This window comes from Fundulus heteroclitus, unplaced genomic scaffold (assembly GCF_011125445.2).
Source record: "Fundulus heteroclitus isolate FHET01 unplaced genomic scaffold, MU-UCD_Fhet_4.1 scaffold_111, whole genome shotgun sequence".
Classification (NCBI taxonomy): Eukaryota; Metazoa; Chordata; class Actinopteri; order Cyprinodontiformes; family Fundulidae; genus Fundulus; species Fundulus heteroclitus.
Genome location: NW_023396524.1, coordinates 55,337 through 74,720, shown reverse-complemented (window position 1 = coordinate 74,720; position 19,384 = coordinate 55,337). Strand labels below are relative to the sequence as shown.

General features: G+C 39.7%; 1 protein-coding gene across 2 annotated transcripts; it reads right to left on the bottom strand.

The window, feature by feature from the left end:
* Positions 1-1,436: 1,436 nt before the first annotated feature.
* Positions 1,437-10,968, bottom strand: LOC105924766. Of its 2 annotated transcripts, XM_036128707.1 has the most exons (14): positions 10,127-10,968; positions 9,806-10,031; positions 6,522-6,597; positions 6,102-6,373; positions 5,881-5,962; positions 5,471-5,552; positions 3,723-3,871; positions 3,408-3,605; positions 3,232-3,318; positions 2,794-3,047; positions 2,579-2,707; positions 2,363-2,503; positions 2,158-2,275; positions 1,437-1,897 (listed from the first exon to the last, which is right to left on the bottom strand). In XM_036128707.1, the coding sequence occupies exons 1-14, from the start codon at positions 10,306-10,308 to the stop codon at positions 1,680-1,682; spliced, it is 2,214 nt and encodes a 737-aa protein (XP_035984600.1). In that variant the 5' UTR covers positions 10,309-10,968; the 3' UTR covers positions 1,437-1,679. The 2 variants fall into 2 exon arrangements, with proteins under 2 accessions (XP_035984600.1, XP_035984601.1); XM_036128708.1 differs by having other exon boundaries at positions 9,806-10,968.
* Positions 10,969-19,384: the final 8,416 nt, after the last annotated feature.

Here is a 19,384-nt window from a genome sequence, read left to right as displayed (position 1 = left end):
AGTAACAAACATTTACTACACTGTCCTGCACTCACTAGAGGACAACGGTTTGCTTGACCTGGCAAACATTTTACACATCTTCTGTTGTCACTATGTATTTATCCCAAGACTCCAAGCAAGTCGTATTTATCCCAAGACTCCAAGCAAGTCTTGACATCTTCAGCAGTGGCTGGGATAACCATCCACTTAGAACTGAGGGGAATCTAACACCCAATCAGTTATGGGAGATGGGAAGCATCCAGCATGTTGTGGCTGAACCAGAAATCACAGAGGTAAGAGGTATTATTTGTGGTTGCTAATTGTAAGGTTTTTCACATTGTCTATATTTCAAACCAGAAAGGAATTTATCTGACCACTCGTAATACAACAAACAGTTGAATACATCAGGGGGTTGGCGCTAAAACTGGTTTCTTTAAAACATGTTTATTATGGTCCTTTAACATAATTAATGGATTTTGGAAAAATTTCCTAAAAACTGCTTCAAGTAAGACTGTATCTCAGCGTTGGTTAGACTAGTGGTTTTCAATGTTGGCCCTGGTGACCGACTGTCCTGCATGTTTTAGCTGTTTTCCTGCCTCTAAACACCTGTGTTAAATAAATTAATAATACATTTAATTTATACTGCACTTTCCATCGAAAGATCTCAAAGTACTACAGGTAAAAATGAAAGAAGCATAAAAAATAATTATTAAAAATCTATTTTATAATAGAGAAAAAAAAATCTAAAGGGAACCAAAAGCTTTGCTAAAAAGAAATGTTTTAAGGTCTTTTTTAAAACACTCAGTGGATTTAGGTGACCACAAATTGGTGACAAGCAGGTCTCTGCAGCCCTTGATAGCTGTTAAGGTGATGCAATCTTTTGATTCAAGTAGGGTGGAGCACAAATGCGTCTAAAAAGTCTAGGATTTAAACCACTGTCTTTTAGGTACACAATTTATCACTGAACAGATACATTCATCCACAGAACACAAAAAGAAGTCAGGTCCAGTCATTTTTTTTCCACCTTTAGCTCCATGCATTAAAATTTAAGTATATTCAGTAAGTTGTAGCAACATAATTATGGCCCTTTTTTTGCTCTTCATCTTTGTTGCAGGGACTCTGCGTGCCTCACATTGACTGGGAAGACAGTGGACTACTTGATGACCCTCATTACGGGGTCACTATTCCAGAATCTGGCAACGTGTTGAACCCCGAACAAATTGTGGCACTGAGGGCAGCCATAGATCCAATGGGACCTTCTGACTCACATGGCTACGACATATATGTTGCTACGGTCCAGTATGTCCAACACTTAACAAGTTTGATCTGATTGTGGTTGTGCAAATATGGTGGGACAATTAAGCAGTCCTTTGTTTTCCACATTGTAAAATAAAAATACACTCTGATAAAGTCTGTATTTTCAATTCTTACCAATATTAATCAAAGTGAATACACCGTTTCCACAAGGCTTGTTTTTATTGTTCATATTAAGACAGAACTTCTACAGGCTTTTTCCATAAAACTGTCTGAAATGGATGAAGCCAATAACCGGATATGAAAAATGTCTACACGCAAGACAGGACAGCACGTTTATAACAAAATAAAACATGCCTTTTTTTTTACTGTTCAGCCTAAAAGGCTCCATTCAAGGCTATGAACAAAATGCTGGCAACTAAAACTGTAAAATGTTAACACTATGTTTAAACAAGCCCAAATCCCGTGTCATGTGTATTTACAGACGCCATCAAGTCTTTCTTGAATTTTTCAAATTCTTTGTAGTGTGATGGAAGCCGGAGTGTCTCGAAGCACGTTGATGCCCTGGGTAGACTACTGTGACTAATTTCCACGTTGAGACTTTGTGTAGGAGCCTCGCATCCAACCCAGAACTTTATGAGGGCCTTCAGTTCATCCGTGGATGCTGCAACACATATGTGTTATGGTTATGTAAAGGATAATACTACTCTTAAAAGAAAAAAAATCACTTCTAAAATGAAAACTAACTTTTCAAGAAAATTACTGTGTGGCCATTGCCAGTTCTAAATACTTGAAGTTTGGCACACATCCTCATTTTTACTTTGAAGAAATGGAGTTAGAAAGGTAGTGAGATACATTGGATCTGGTGTAACGCTATGTTACATTCATTTTAATTATTTGTTTGTGGGCGTGAAAATGTTATACCATTTTGAATGAACTGACGAAGATACCCCGTGACACGGCTTTTCTCTTCCACACTGCAATCGTCATCGTCATCGTTGTCGTCAGTCATGGTTGGCCATCTGATGCGATCCAGAATGCTCTACACAAACAAACACAAAAAAAAGTTTTGATCCTGTTTCTCCCCCCCCCCCCCCCCCTTTTTAAAATCAGAACTACCTGTATTTACCTCTGGGGTCAACACAGCACTTGACTCCCGTGGGAAGATAATTTGAGCCGCATCTGGACGTTCACGGATCAGGGTCCACAGACAGGTCTCTTTGAGGCCCTTTCTTATTTGCTTAATTTGCCTCAAAACTCGTCCAATTACCTATTAAGAAAAGATAAAGGTAATTTTTGCTCAGTTAAAAAGTGATTTTATATAATTTCATGAATAGTGCTTTACAGCATGATGCAGAAGCCTTTCAAAGAGCCATCTTCGGTTGCCACTTGTCATCAGAGGGAGATCCCATGCTAGACACAGAGAGTCAACTTTCTCCTTTTCATCAGCGGAGAGTTCAGAACTCCCTTCAAGCTTAAGGACACAATGTACGTAGTTAGGAAAAAGTATTAAATGTATATTAAAATGTCAATGAGGTGTTGTGTGCAGTAAATGTATACCAATGTAATTTTCTCTCTCAGATCAATGTCTGGGCAGTCATTGATCCCAATGACTGCAGTTTCAGGTGTCCCTCCACACAAAATGTGGACAATAGCAGGACTAAGGCCTGTCAGTGGAGGCCCGCCTTGCAAAAAGCAATGGCCAATCATTCTGCCTGCCATTAGAAATAGGTCACTCTCAACCAGAAATGCAGAGGAGGAAGGCACAAGGTGGTCCGGTTCTCCATCAAATAGCCTTGTTACACAAGCATTTCCTGTGTAAACATAAAAAAAAATTTCAGATCCTGTATACAAACATTTAGTAATTATTTGGTTGTATAGCAGGTATAGCTATATCCTAAATACATATTTATATTGTTACAAAAAATAGATTTTAAATAGTATTAAGTAGATTAAAACTTTTTCACAGTTGATAAAGAGCCACTAATAACAACTTACCAAAATTCATGTTGAAACCATCTTTCAGCCTCTGCATGACTCTGGATACCACGAAGCGGTTCACACCCTCCCCGAGTGCAGGGTCACCTTGTAATTTTAAGACAAATATTAGGGGTTGTTAAGAAAACATAACACATAAAATCTCCTTCAAAACTAACCACAAAAAAAAGGTGAACCTTCAAGTCTGCATTGCAAAGGATTTGCCCACTCAACACTGGATGCTTTGTAAAATGTAACAAATGCAAAGTCTTGTTCTGAGCTGGACGTTCTGAGGTCAATATGCAAATACAGTGGCTTCCCTGATCTGTGCATGTTAAGCACTGTCTCTCTGTACAGCCAAGCAGCCCTGTCCTGGTTGGGTATTATCTTCCAATCTGTAGAAGAGAAAAACAAAAGGAAAAAAATAAAGCAGCAAAACCAAACCAGAGGCATAAACAGAGAAATCAAACTAAACAAGATTTAAAAAATGTTCAATCAAATTCATATCCAACCCTCTGTTTTGTTGCCAGTATCAGAAGATCCTTCATAACTTGCTGGATGATTTTGAAATGATGTAGCCTGTGAAGATGGACCAGGTAGTGCTTCTAATATTGCATCATCCATTGTTCTGTCAAATGGAGGTACGTCCACAGTTGATGGCCTGCAAAAAATACAACATATTGCACACACAAATTCTGGATTGCCATCAATTAGCCTCTTCTCAGACCCATTGTGAGACCATATGCTGATGCGGTTAGCTCTGGGTTCCTCATAATGTAAAACAATGCTAGACCTCATGTGGCTGTAGTGTCTCCTGTTCATGCAAGATGCAGGCATTGATGCTATAGACTGGCCCACCCGTTCCCCAGACCTGAATTCAACTGAGTACATCTGGGACATCATGTCTCTCCATCCACCAACACCACGTTGCACCACAGACGGTCCAGGGGTTGGTGGATGCGTTAGTCCAGGTCTGGGAGGAGATCACTCAGGAGACCACCCACCACCTCAACAGGAGCTGCCCAGGAGTTGTAGGGAGGTCATACAGGAACATGGAGCCCACACGCACTGCTGAACTTCATTCTGACTTGCTTTAAGGACATTACATCAAAGCTGGATCCGTGTGTAGTGTTTTTCTACTTTTGGTGGCGCCGTTGTATGGCAGCCTCGCCTCTGTTAGTCTGCCCAGGGCAGCTGTGGCTACAAACATAAGGCCCGTTTACACTAACCGAGCCGAGACCAGTCTGAGCTTGGATCAGTTAACCAAGCCAAGACGACCGTTTACACACCACACTATCCCGGTTCCTTGGTTGCTCCTCGCCTCCTAGTGGCGATCTACGGTACTACCACTCTCTGGGATTGAAGGCGGGACAAAGCAAATCAAAACGGCGGCGCCCGTAACATTCAGGATGTTATGGTTAGACAGCGTCGGCTTTTGGGACGTGGATAAGACAAACAAACGTCTAATAAGGATTTACAGACGCAGGAAACAACAACAGACACTGAGGTTCATCACGCTGCTAAGCAGAATCATCTCTGGAAATCGTGTGGCACGGCAAGGAAGCTAGTATTATTATGAATGTCTGAAATTTGTCGAACGGAGTGTGAATCGGGACGTGCAGCCAGACACGCCGGGAAACCCGCGGACAGTCAGCTTACTGTAAGGGGATGAAGCGGTCTGCTCATGCGCTCTTTATCAGAAAACCGGGATAAAAAAATAAAAAAAACAGTCCGAGACCTACTCAGGAACTGGTCTGCAGTTAGCGCGGTCCGGTTATGTTTAGCGCGGTCCAGTTCAGTCTGCTGACCATTTACACACAACAGTTATCTCGGTTACCGAGCTCGGACTGGTCTCGGCTAAAAAAAGTGTAGTGTAAATGGGCCAATAACTTACCACTATCAGAATGTGAACGTATGTGGGACTGGGTAAATGATTGACTGTAGTGTAAAATGCTTTGGGGTCGTCCGATTACTACAGAGCTATACAAGTACAAACCATTTCACATTTAATTTTGAGTGTGGCTCCAAATCCAGACCTTCATAGGTTAATAAATTTGATTTCCATTGATAATAATTGTGATTTTGTTGTCAGTACATTCAAGTATGTAAAGAACAAAGTATCTAAAAAGAACATTTCATTCCTTCAGATCTAGGATGTTATTTTAGTGTTCCCTTTATTATTTGAGCAGTGTAGTTGTGAGAGCATATTCAATTGAAAAATGACTAATTTCTTATAGCAAAACATTTTGTCTACATTTACCTTTCACTGCAGCCACTTGCATGCATCTCAATGACATCAGCAGGGTATTCTCCTTGGCATATAGGACATACTGTTTCGGTGGCTGAAATAAAAATGTAAGTATAGTGTAATGCTGTTGGCAATTTGCAATGCAAAAGCTCCAGTTAAATCAACAAATTTCACCCCAAACCCAAAAAATGCAATACAATAAAATTAGAAGAAAACTCTGAATATTTAGAAATTGTTTGGTCACAACTTTGTGGTAACTAGAATATAAAACAAGGGTGGAAGTAATTCAGTGTACTTGGATGAAAAAAAAAACATAATATTGATCATCTGAATAGTTGTAGAAATTATTAAAGTTTTAAGATTAACCAATCTAACTGACAATATCGATTATTATATAACTTTCCAATATCCAGTATACTTACATTTGTTGTTATGAACGCTGTTAACAAAAGACACTTCCTGGTCCTCATGGTCATCTCTTGGTTCAGCAGCCTCATCAGATTCCTGTTTAAAAAAAAAAAAACTTTTTAAAAGAAATAATTCAATAGTTGTAAGATAATAGATCAATAAACACTGAAATTTTAAGCCATTTTGAGAAAAAGACAGCTTGGATCGCTGGAATATAATGCATAAAAAAACCTACTTCTTCACAGTCTTCCATTGCTTTGGTACAGGACTCAATATGCAGAGCAAGAACTTGTAGAGGTAAAATTTCCCCACAGGTTTTGCATTGAGATTTTGGCATTTTGCTGAACTCTGGAGCATTAGCAGGTAGTGGCTCTGTGTTGATTTCTTCTTGAAGTGGAATGATGAAAATCACGTGTCTTCCATTACTGGATGCAGTCTTTAGAAGTTTGACAGTATAGACTTCAGACTCGGGTGGGATTAAAGTAAGTTTTCTCTGGCCACTTCCTCCTTTAACAGTTAGGAAAACAGGAAAGGGATTTAAATCTTTTAGGTAATAATTACAGCCAGCACTTTCTTGCAACATGAAAGTAAATACCAAATTCTTAAACCTGTCTTAAAATAACACTTATTAGAGATGTAACAACACTATGCATACCTGCTGCCTTGTAAAACATCCATCCACCAGCCAAGGTCTCCAGTTTAGGGTATTCAGCTTGAAGGGCTGCTGAAATCTTTTTTTTTTTTTTTGAAAAAGGAAAAAATATATTTAAAAAAAATCAATAGCTTCTCAAAGATTATTACAACTGAAATAACAGATAGTAATCACAGTCTCAGGCAAATTTGTTTTTGTAAAGCTGTTCCAACTTGGACTAATCAATGCCAAGTGGGACGAACTCACTGGTGTCCAAAGTGAGACCCTAACCATGTTTATTCTGGATCAACAGAAATGGCAATGGGTCCAAAAGTCAAGTTAAACAAAATGATCTTAAACGTTCATAAAACCAGTATAACCTATTTCCACTTTAATCCATTATTGTCAAATGTTATCGACTTACTCATAACACTTGATCATATAAAGCAGGGATTCCCAAAGTGTGGCGCTGCCACTAGGGGGTGGCAGCAACACTCTTTATGGTGGGGGGGAACGTGTAAATTTCTTTGTAAAAATAAAAATCAAAAACCGTAAATTATATCAATAAATAAAATGTATCCAAATTAGACTTTACTGCTAAGTGCTGTTGCACACTGTTTCTTTAAGTTAGGTTATACCGGAAGAGACGTGTGGCTTCCTTTGTGTGTGTGTGTGTGTGTGTGTGTGTGTGTGTGTGTGTGTGTGTGTGTGTGTGTGTGTGTGTGTGTGGGAGGGGGGGGGGGATTCGAGGGAATGGTGGATTACTCTGATAAATCTGTCCCATTCTGTTCGTTCTAAAATAAAGTGATAGCAGCAAAACGTTGTGCTGTATATGCGCACATGGCTTGTGGCCTTTATTTCATTCACTCTCGCAAATATGCTCAGTTGGCTGAAACCAGGGAAACTGTCATGCACGTGAGACATCTAAGGTGAAAGTTAGTGATGAAGGAGGAGAGGAAGAGAGAGTGCGTAATTGGAGGCAACAGAGGAGAGAATTGCGACGGATCCGGGAGAAGAAAACGAGCGAGCATCAGAAAAAGTCTCTCTCTCCTGACTTTACGTCGTTTACGTCAGCATAGGAAAAATTAAATTCGGGAAAAATTAAATATAATTTACGAGATTAAATTGAGTGACGGTCTCTATCGATCGTGCAGCACCTACAAACACTGCTGCTGCCCATGCTGCCGTGACTCTGAACCGTTACAGGAACTGATGTGCATTACACGCCCACACCGCTGCCGCCTCTGCTGCTGCTGGGTTTCTTGACTATGTTCACGCATAGAGCTGATTCAGACAGGTGCAATTAATTTTAAAGATGCGGTTTGAGCTCATATTCAGACAGGAATAGGGAAACCAGAGATGGGGCTGCGGGGAGGCAAGGTGTGTTGCCCTGGGCATGTTTACCTGCTGGATTTAACCGCTGTGAAACAATCAGTAATAATTTATATTTCTCTGATTAATAACAGCTTTATGGAGCGTTCTGTTGCTCTACCAAATGGTGGCTTGCTCGCTCGCCCGTCATCGGACACAAATCAAATCAAACTTCTTTATGTTTTTATAGTTTGTGGCATAAATTGTGAGTCAGACTCAGATTTAGAAGCTGGTATATGAAATAAATAAAGTGAGAACACACACAGGTAGATCATCAGAGTTTAGTCCGTGAATCCACCTGGAGGGATTCAGAGACGTTTCAGGCTGTGGAGGTTTGACCGATCTTTCTCTGGCCTCTACTGCGGATGTTGTGTGTAACTTTAACTCAAATTATGTTCTAATTTTATTTACATAGCCTTTGTTATGAGGTTTGATCTCTCTCTCTCTCTCTATATATATATATATATATACTTTTTGGAAGGTTGGGGGTGCACCCAGTTGGAAGGGGGTGCGTGGCTGAAAAACTTTGGGAACACCTGGTGTAAAGTAATGTATGCAAGAATCCATAATAGGGCTGGACGATAATTCAGTAACAATATATATCGATCGATAGACGTGTGGCGCGATAGGAAAAAAATGGTCGATAAAACTTCGATATAGAAACAGTTTTCCTTCCTTCCTTTCAGCCTATCATATTAGTTGATGCTACAGTCACTTCCTCTCGACCAATCGTAATCCCGGACCCAGGCGCGCCGTCACTAAGCTCTGCCCTCTCAAACCACAACACAGAGCACGTGAATATGTCGCAGCAAGGAGCGGCGGAGGAAACGGTCTCAAAACGGGGTTTTACTAGTTCGCCAGCCTGACAGAAATAAACCAGTGATTTGTAAAACTTGCAAGGAACCGGTAAAAACAGAGTCTGGTAACGTAACCAACTTGTTTCATCGCGTAAGCCGCTCACACCCGCGCAGCTCCGCGATCTGTGCAGCCCCGCGCGACTCCGCGTCATCTTCTTAGAAATCTTCTGGAACTTCTTCCAAAACAAAGCAGCCAGGTACAGCAGCTAAACTGGGCTCCCTTCTTTGTGATAAAATGAAAAAGCGTCCAAGCGGCATAAGGATATCACACATGCAGTAAAATGCTTCATAGTGATGGATATGCTGCTGTTCTCTGCAGCTGAAAAACCTGGCTTCAAACAATTACTCGACACTCTTGATCCGTGATATAAAGTTCCGGGACACAAGTTTTTCTCTAACAGCGCTCCCTAAATTGTGCAACTAATGCGGAGAATCAGTGCAAAATGAGCTGCAGTCTGCGTCCTTACACGCCACAACCTCGGACCTCAGCCCTGCATCAGCCTCTCAATTATGAAACCTGAGGAGTAACTAGTGTATTATTCCCACCTAAATAGGCTATTTTATTTATTTATTTTGGCGATTTTACTGGTCACTTTAGTTTATTCTTTGTCAGTATTTAATAACATAACTCAGGTCTCTTAAGTTATTTTAAAAAAATCTGTTATGGTTAAAAAAGTTGGTTAAATAAAGATTTAATTGGAACTCTGTGTTTGTGTTCTTTATTACAATTAAATCATTTAGCAATATCATAAAATGTCCAGGCAGAGCTGCACATAAAATATGGTTTTAAATATTTTAAATAATTATCGATATCAATCAATAAGCATTTTTTTTAATCGATAAGCTTTTTTTCTATATCGTCCAGCCCTAATCCATAATAGTAATAATTAACCTATTGTAATCAAGAAGTCTGCTGGTCTTCATTTAGTATTTTTTTTTTCTTTTGGATAAAACATCACCATTCTGTTAAAACATTCATCCACTTATATTGATTATTTTGTTCCAAACAACTGTGATCACTGCAAGCAGTTTCCACTGTGATAATGATTGGGTTACAGGATAATTTCAGAAATTGTTTACCTCTGCATGACTGCCGTGCTCAGCCAGCGATATCAGGCGTTTACCTAGGCCTGCCATTAACATCTTGAGCTCCTGGGACCCTTCTGGAGTTCTGGTCATGGGTCTTGGTAGCAAAAAAAATTGGAGATTTGTGGTCTTTGTGGGGGCTGGTGAACAAATTCTGAGTGGTGCAGGAAATCTCCGTTTTCCACTCGTCCTTTCTTGTCTGAGAAGACCAGGAAAAGACCTGTGAAGAAAATGATAAAATATAGCACACAAAACCCAACCAACCAACAGATAAACATTGTAGTCACGTTAATATGTAAAGTCATAATTTCTAACTTTGTCATCTCTTGCTGGACATTAGCCTGTCTCAGTGGTAGTTCCTGACTTGGAGATGGACCCTGATTTTCAACCTGAGCTTGCTGATTCTGGCCTGGAGTCTGAACTGTTGCTGTTAAAAGTGTCAGCAAATTCCTTGCTGCAGACTCAATCTGAGCATACGCCGGTCTCTGGAAACACATGCATACAAAAATAAAATACAGACAAGGGAATTTCCCAATCCATTTTTATGTAATCAATATCAACTCATTGCAATTATTGTAAATTCCTACTACTTGTTTTTGCTGTTTAAACCTACCTTACACATACAGTAGGTAAAAAACAAATGATCGGTACATCATTACTTTTCATCAAATTAAAACAAAAAGTCTCTTACACTGTTCACAGATTTAAAACACCTGGTCTTTCAATCAGCAAAAACAACAAATTGCACGTAAATTGTGTTTACATTCAAACGGAAAAATAACCGCAGAAAAAGTGATGACGTCATTGAGGCAACTCGCTGGCTCACAAGGTTGGAAGCTTCAAGTGCCTACAACAATAGACAGTTAATTTTAAAAAGAACAACATAAAACCCGAATTATGATCTGTTAACAAAGCCTTTATCTGGTTATCCTCTCTGGTTCTATCTTGATGACATACCACGGTATAGGGAGAGGCTAACCAGAGGGGCTGTATGACAAAGCAAAAGTTGTTTTAGCAGTGTTCAATTTCAGGCTAGCTTTCAAGTTATTTGATTTTAAAAGTAACACTGTCCCCTTGCCGTAGTATAGCAGTGCCTTTAACTGAAATTGTAAATGCTCTATCTGCATGTTTATGACATAGTCAGATATTCATTTTTCACCGAGCTTAGAGCTTACAAAAGCTTAGAGCAGATCATTCAGCAGCTAAGTTCCTCTTCATGCTGTCTTGATGTTCTACCCACAGCTTTCTTTAAGAAAGTTTTACCTGTCATAGTGTCTGATTTGACTCAGATAATAAATGTGTCCCTTCTGTCAGGTGTTTTCCCCCAGTCCCTAAAAACAGCAATTATCAAACCACTGCTGAAAAAGAACAATTTAGACAAACTTCTACTCCAGAACTACAGGCCCATCTCAAACCTCCCCTTTATCAGTAAGATTATTGAAAAAGCTGTATTTCAACAATTAAACACCTTCTTAACAACGACCAGCCGCTTTGACGTATTCCAGTCAGGTTTCCGTGCTCACCACAGTACAGAGACCGCCCTTATTAAGGTGTTGACATCCATATAAATACAGACTGTGGAAGAACCACCGTGCTGGTTCTATTGGACCTCAGTGCAGCATTTGATACTGTTGATCACTCCATCCTGTTAGAACGCCTGGAGAACTGGGTCGGCCTTTCTGGTACAGCTCTCCACTGGTTTAAATCCTACTTAAAGGACAGGGACTTTTTTGTATCAGTAGGTAACTTTACATCAGAGATGACAAAAATCACATTTGGGGTTCCCCAAGGGTCCATTCTGGGTCCCCTCCTCTTCAATATCTACATGCTCCCTCTAGCTCAGATAATAAAAAACAGCATCAGCTACCATAACTATGCAGACGACACACAGCTCTACATCACCATGTCACCAGGTGACTATGAACCAGTTCAGGCACTGAGTAAATGCCTAGAAGAAATCAATACGTGGATGTGCCAAAATTTTCTTCAATTGAATAAAAACAAAACAGAAGTAATAATATTTGGACCAATAGAGGAGAGATCAAAAGTTAACACACAGCTTCAGTCGCTTCAGCTAAAAACCACTAATCAGGCCTGAAATCTGGGTGTAGTGATGGACTCAGACCTGAACCTTCAAAAGCATCTAAAGACAATTACAAGGTCGGCTTTTTATCACCTGAGGAACATTTCCAGGATTAAAGGACTAATGTCTCAGCAGGATCTAGAAAAACTAATCCATGCATTTATTTTTAGTAGAATTGATCACTGCAACGGTGTTTTCACAGGACTTCCTAAAAAGTGGATCAGACAGCTGCAGCTGATCCAGAACGCTGCTGCCCGCGTCCTCACTAAGACTAAGAAAGTAGAGCACATCACCCCAGTTCTAAAGTCCTTACACTGGCTCCCTGTATCTCAGAGGATAGACTTTAAAATCCTTCTGTTAGTCTATAAATCCTTAAATGGCCTAGCACCTAAATACATCACAGACTTGTTATCAGTGTATCAACCATCCAGACCACTAAGGTCTTCTGGCTCCAGTCTGCTCTGCATACCTAGAACACGAACCAAACACGGAGAAGCAGCATTTAGTTCCTATGCTCCACTTATCTGGAACAAACTTCCAGAAAACTGTAAAAGTGCTGAAAGCCTGAGTTCCTTTAAATCAAGATTAAAAACACATTTGTTTAAAATTGCGTTTGAATGTTCAAGTTAAACTGTTTTACTGTTTTCAAATGTTCTTTTTTTGTTTGTACATTCTATCCCTACTTGCTTTTATTCCTATATTTTAATCATGTAAAGCACTTTGCATTGTCTCTGTACTGAATTGTGCTATATAAATAAATTTGCCTTGCCTTGCCTTGCCTTGCCTTGCCTTGCCTAGAATATCAAGTTTATGAACTGTCTGGTTCTGCTGAATCTCACAGCTCTTTATTTAATGATCAGTCGTATTCGAAAAATATATTAAAAAAAATCTCCAAATGTGTTAACATACTTTTTTTTATGACTGCAGTGTTAAGACACTGATACGAAAATTTCAACATCAACCAGAACCCAGCTGTGTGTCCTTTAAGAGCAACAGGTCAAAGGATCGTCTCATTGACTTCAAACCTTCAGGACCTGCATCCTCAGAGAGGTGAGCTGTATCTAACTGCTGTAACTGTGGAAACTGAGTCAGTCTGAAATGTTTTTATTCCAACATGTGTTTAACGTGAGCTCAGCTCTTTTTCCCACATTTCTATGTTCATATGTGAAGCGGTGTGTGTTGGATGTTCTCCAGAACCACAGCAGTGAAAGTGGAAAGAATGGATGTTGTTGGAGGCGTCCTGGATGCTGCTACATCATGTTTAACAGCTCTGATCTGTTTGCTTTTGGGCCTCATTGATTAGTCGCCATCATTAAACACTTTTCTCTGCTTAAAGTCAAAGATTTAGTTTGGACTGGAGCTCACTCTGATTGGTTCTCTGTGGTTCTGTAGAATCCGGTCCATTTGCTGTTCACCAGTAACATTCCCTGAACCTAAAGCTTTTTCCTTATGATACAAAACAGTCATTATAATTTTCTCTACAGTGAAGTAATTAGTATTTAAATTATATTTTTATCGAGTTTGGAAAAATCAACCATTTATTCCACTTAGAGATCAGTGAATTGTCTTGAAGATGAACCTTTCCCTGAAACCATTATTGTTAAACCTTCCTTTAAAATAACTAATAAAGGATTTATTGATGCATACAGAAAGAAATACACACAAATGAGATAATCCACTTATTTTCCTTTAACATTGTGTCAAAATATTTAAAATTGGACATAAAGGAAGGAGGCGTGTGCTGGTGATGATTCTCAGTCATCCAGGTCAAGATCAATCCAGAAAAAGGTTAAAAAACAAACAACTGGGCTTCTATTCTGAATCTGTAGATGTTTCCATCCACGAAGCTTTATCAGTTTATTTAAACTTTATCTAAAAGTCTGGACTAGTGTTGAGTTCTAAGGTTTTATAGACCTGATGGTGAGGCCTCGTTAGAGCTCAGATTCACATGAGATCCTTCCTGCATGCAACCAATCAGCTCACTGAAGAAGCTCCAATTATACCAGCATTTAATTTCCCTTTGGAATTAAGAATGTATTTTCATTAAATGTAATAAATAAATGTAAGCAGTAAACAAACATTACAGCGATTAATGTTATTTTCACACAATAAGTGATTAAAAACTAATCCTTAATCTGAAATGTCCCATTAAACGTGTCAAGCACAGATTTATCTGTAGTAGCAGCTGTGGAGCTGACAGAAATTCCACATGTTACAGTTTCTGCTGTTTGCTGGTTAGAAGTTAACATTAAAGCATAATCCTGATAATAAAGTTATACCTCCAGCTATTTTACATATTAGAATCTAACTTTACACATATAGCATGTAAAGTTGGTTATGATTCTCAGACATTCATCAGCCTAAGACAAAAGCACAGATTCTCCTCCAGACTCCCAGTGGTAGCTGGGAAGCCTTCACACAGACACTAATGAGAGCCAATGCCACTATGTTTATAAATGAGTGTTAAATTAGACGTAACGCTCTCCTGACAGGAATTAAATAAATCCAGACCTAGTATGGTAAAGGATGATTTTGGGATATATCTGCTAGCACATTGCTAAAAACTGTTTAAATCCCACCTTAGAAGTCAAAGGGGGAAAGTCTAGGTGTCTCACATGCAATTTGGCCAGATTGAAAAACTAGACACACTCCACTAGACAAAGGCTTCTCCCACCCATCTAAATCGTGGAAATCAGACATTCTAACCCTATTCATGACCACAGGTGTATAAATTCAAACATCAGGTATGCAAACTGTTTCTACAAGCTTCTTCTTATGATTTTCAGTAAAAGTTTTGAAGACAAAAAAGATTGCAGCCTCCATTGAAGCAGTAAATGGGTTAGGGTTAGGAAAACCAGTAAATAAATATATACACTTTATGAAAGGATAATATGAAAATATGAAGTATTGTTCTGCTACAAATGTCATCAAAGTGTAATGAAGTGTCTTTAAATGTTGCATTTCCCTTTATAAGTACAGCGGATGGATTAACAGTAATGGGGCGTTCCTCAAATGACGTCAACTTACTAAATGTAGAACAGGCAGTGTGTCTGATTCACGGCCATGTTGTGGTCAGACAAGCTGTGTAGAGGTGATGCAGACAGCTCTGTCCTGAATATTGCATCAGCAAATATAAATGTAACAATAAAACGCTGCTGCTTCAGAGTCTGCTGGAGTGACTCTCCATGTTACCATGGTGACCATATGACAGGAGTTTGTTTCATTCCCTTTACTAAACCCTGAAAGAACGCAGAGAAATTGTATTGTTGGATAATAATATGTAAACAGGGGGGCTTTACAGTTCAGCTGTAACTTTGTTCAGTGTTTATTTGATCACAAAGGATGTTTTATATGCAGTGACGTGCAGTCAGGGGAGGCAAGTAAGGCCAGGCCTCACCTGTCATCATGGAAAGAAAGAAAATATATAATAATGATAACATAATATATATTGTGATTCACGCAGTCATTTGTAATAAAAGTAAATTTTTTATCTAATTTCCTTATTTTTTATCATATTCTCTTTAAAATCGCAGACTTTTCGCTATTTTTATGTAAATCCTTGGTGCCGCTTGATAGTGAAGCCGGTAATCCCTCCATTCCATGTTAACTGCACTGGCTTCCATTCTGTGAATGCATCTTCCTGTCTCTAGATCATAAATTCAATTGTTCAAACAGTTATGAACTGATTTTCCACAATTTAATATATGTGGATTACGAATTGTGTTTTGGTCATTAAACTTTGTGCAGATAACATGTTTTCGTGATGCTGGCCGATCATAAACAGCAAAGAACTGGTTGTAGGTGAGGTCGGCAGTTCCTTGGCCTCTAGGCAGGGGGCGCTCAAGGAGCACCGCTCTGATCCATAAACTGTAGAGTCACAGCAAGTTATGGATGTTTTATTAGCGAGTTTTGCTAAACAAGTAAAGCCCTAAAAAGACTCTAAACATACAGCTGGAACAGGACTGATGAAGGAAGGCTTTCCTCCCTGGCAGTGAGCTCCATTGAGACTAAGAGAGTTTTAAATCTGAAGAAGATAAAGAGAACTTTTACCGGAAAATGATATTTTTGTGCAGAAAGAGCGCCGCATGGACTTTATTTATAAGTAGAGGTAAGACAGCGATAATTATTCATGTTTTGTCTTTGTAATGAAATGTGCGTAATGTGTGTTATAGTTTTTAAATGTGTTACAAATGCAGAAATCCATCACAACTCATAAACTGTTTTCAATCAAATGACAAATAATTTAGTTTTATTTATTTTTTCATCAAATAATCAATATTTTTCCATGTCTCTTGGTGAATTTATTTGGCTCAATTAGTCTCCTTCAGCACTTTGCAATGAGTCTACTCTGTAGCGTGAATATATTAGTAAATCTGACTGATGACGTCAGTGCCTCACCAGCTATGAACCCTACTGCACGTCACTGTTTATATGATCCATTCATGCAGGTTTATCTAGCAATAAAAATACAGGAACAAGCAGAAAGCTGTGACGGACTCAGGAAGGAGGATTCATGGTTTCAGCAGAGAGACACGCAACAATCTAATAACACAAAGCAAATATTGTTTTTGTGAAACATCTGCAAATGACCACAGAGCCGTTTACTTTCTGAGAACAGGTTATAGGATCTTCAAGTCTAAAGAGAGGAGATTATCCATTAGCCAAACATCCTCGGTCTGTTCAAACAACCCTGTACTGATGTGTTAAATTTTCAGTTTTAACCACTAACTTAATGATAATGTAACGACCCTCTTCTTTTCTCAGCTAACAAAAATAAAACATTTCTATTTTCACTTGTAAATGTTTGGAAATGAAACGGAGTGGACTGTGTTGGCTCTCCCTGCTGCATGTGCTCCCGACACGGGGGACAGAGATTCTGTTGGGGATGAAGGCCGGTTCTCACGGCAGGATTTTTAGCCTGATTTATGACCTGCTAGCCCCTTCAGAGAGGCGCCGATTATCAACGTGTCTCTTAAAATAATCTTAAAAGGATATCCTGCCATGTGTGGTGTGTTCAGAGCGATCAGTCAGCTCAGCAGAACATCAGGACCGCCCAGACCTCAAGATTTCCCGTCTGACATCTGAAAGATCTTCAGCTAAACCTTTAAAACCTTCATTAAACAACACATAGAAGAGATAAAACAGGGTTAAATCTTGGAAGGAGACCAGCAGAGAGATGAATTCCTTTACATCTCTTTCCTGTTCTGAAATCCACTCTGCTGCTGCTGCTGCTGCTGCTGTACTTTTTATCATCTCAAAAAGTGAGGGGCCCTAGTTTCATTGCAGAACATAAGGAAGGGGGAAACATACTTTAGTGTGACCTTTGACATTGTAAACTAGCAGTTTCAGGTATGCAGAACAACCTTAACAGTTAATCATTCAGTCCTCAGGAAAAGGAGTAACCACAGATGGCTGGGTGTAAGCCACAGGTAAGACGGTGCTCACAAATTTATGCTGAGGCTGTTTCTTGCCCCAGACCTCCCTCTGTAACATAGGAGAGATATCAGTCCTCTGAAAAACACTCTGATGTCTGAATAAACTCAGACCTTAAAACCTCAATAGTAATGAGTGTTACGTCCCTTGGCTTAGTCTAGGGGTTATATGGGACGGACATAAAATGAGGAAGTGGACTGAGGAGGCAAAGTTTATCTTTTAGACATTTATTTACTTCTAATTTTACATTATTTACAATTCAGACGGTTAAAACTTCAGGAAGAGCCCAGGCCAACATAACACACAAAACAACCCTAATCAGAAAATAAAAAGAAGAACTTACCTAACAACAATGAAAGTAAAATAGTACAAACCTACAAACTAACCTAAACCTAACAATCACTTAAACAAGAGAAAACTGGGGTTAAACCAAAAGGCAGCTCTCCCCTACCAACCAAGTCTGACCAAGTGTACATTAAAAAACATGACAAAGGCAGGCCTTTGCACTGGCAAGTGGTGGTATGGCAGGCAAGTGGCCAAGAGGCACTGAGGTGCAGGATCACAGCCTTTAAATAGGACACAGGTGATTGCTGATTGCATTGGACTCTGGAAACCACACCCACATCCTGGAGAAGGTGGAGCCTAGCACAGGACAAAGAATTAGCACAAACACAAACATCTACCTGGGAGATGTAACATGAGTAAATACATGATAAATGCAATAAACATAAAACATGTAAAGAATAATGAAAACTAGAAAAATTTCTGAAGAAATTTAGTAAGGCGCCTGCCACTTGGTGCGTACCGTACCGTCAGAAATAGCAACAGGAAGCAACACTGCAAATTTCAGCTTCCTACAGTCTTCACAGCCCTCGCAGCGGCCGTTGAAAGGTGCCATGTTAAGTCAATGGACCTCCTAGGAGCCTCTTGCTAGCAGCGTTGTCATGGAGACTCACTGACAGCTACAGCCCTCTCTGTCTGTAAAGGCAGAAGAACTCTGGCTAAGCAGCTGTTGGTAGGACCTTCCTAAAGCTATTTCCGTTCAGCAACATGCTAATGGTTAGCCGCTAGCATTGTTGTGTTCAGTATCAGCGGTTGATGTTACTCTGTTAGTTTGTTTGAAATCCTGTACTGAGAAGTGCCTAAAATGGGAGAAAATCCTAAAATTCACCAAATCTGTCAAGCAGAAGTTTGTACAGGCTTCCTAGAGCTACTTCCGGTTAGCAACATGCTAACCGTTAGCCGCTAACATGGTTGTGTTTGGTATCACTGGGTGAGTGTACTCTGTTAGTTTGGTCCAAATACTGTACTGGGATGAGCCTCAAATAGGGAGAAAATACGTCATTTATAACGTTGCCATGGTAACTCAAAATGGCGGGTGGTACAAAAAAATACTTCATGGGATCAGCACACATGTTTTAATATACACACTGTGGGGATTATAACACAAAAATCTTGGTCTCCCACGCCGGGTTTCGATCCCACGACCTCACGCATGCAAAGCCTGCACTTTCCATCTGAGCTATACTGTAGCGCCATATATGGGTATGCAGTATTGGGACCATAAGGGGTTTGGTCCCCCATTTGAAAAGCATTAGATGTTTGACACCTCATAGCTTGGAGATGCTTTATGCGACGTAGCCCAAATTTCTTGCGGAGCTTTCTCTCTAAAGTAAGAACAGTTTATGTGAAGCAGAAGCTGGTGAGACCTTCCTAGAGCTACTTCCAGTTAGCAACATGCTAACCGTTAGCCGCTAACAAGGTTGTGTTTAGTATCACAGGGTGATTGTACTCTGTCAGTTTGGTCCAAATCCTGTACTGGGAAGTGCCTCAAATAGGGGTGCCAATACTTAATGTCACCAAACGTGACCAAAGTTCATTGGTCAGATTGGCCTCCTTTAGCAACTCAGCCTCACCACATCTGGGCCCAGAACTCAACATTTGACCAAAATGGTGTGTAGTGCCATTTCCCACATGTGGGTGGTGCTGTATTGGCCAATTGGGTCGTGTCTGGTTATCATGCCAGGTCCTGTTGGAAGCAAAGGCCCAATAGGAAA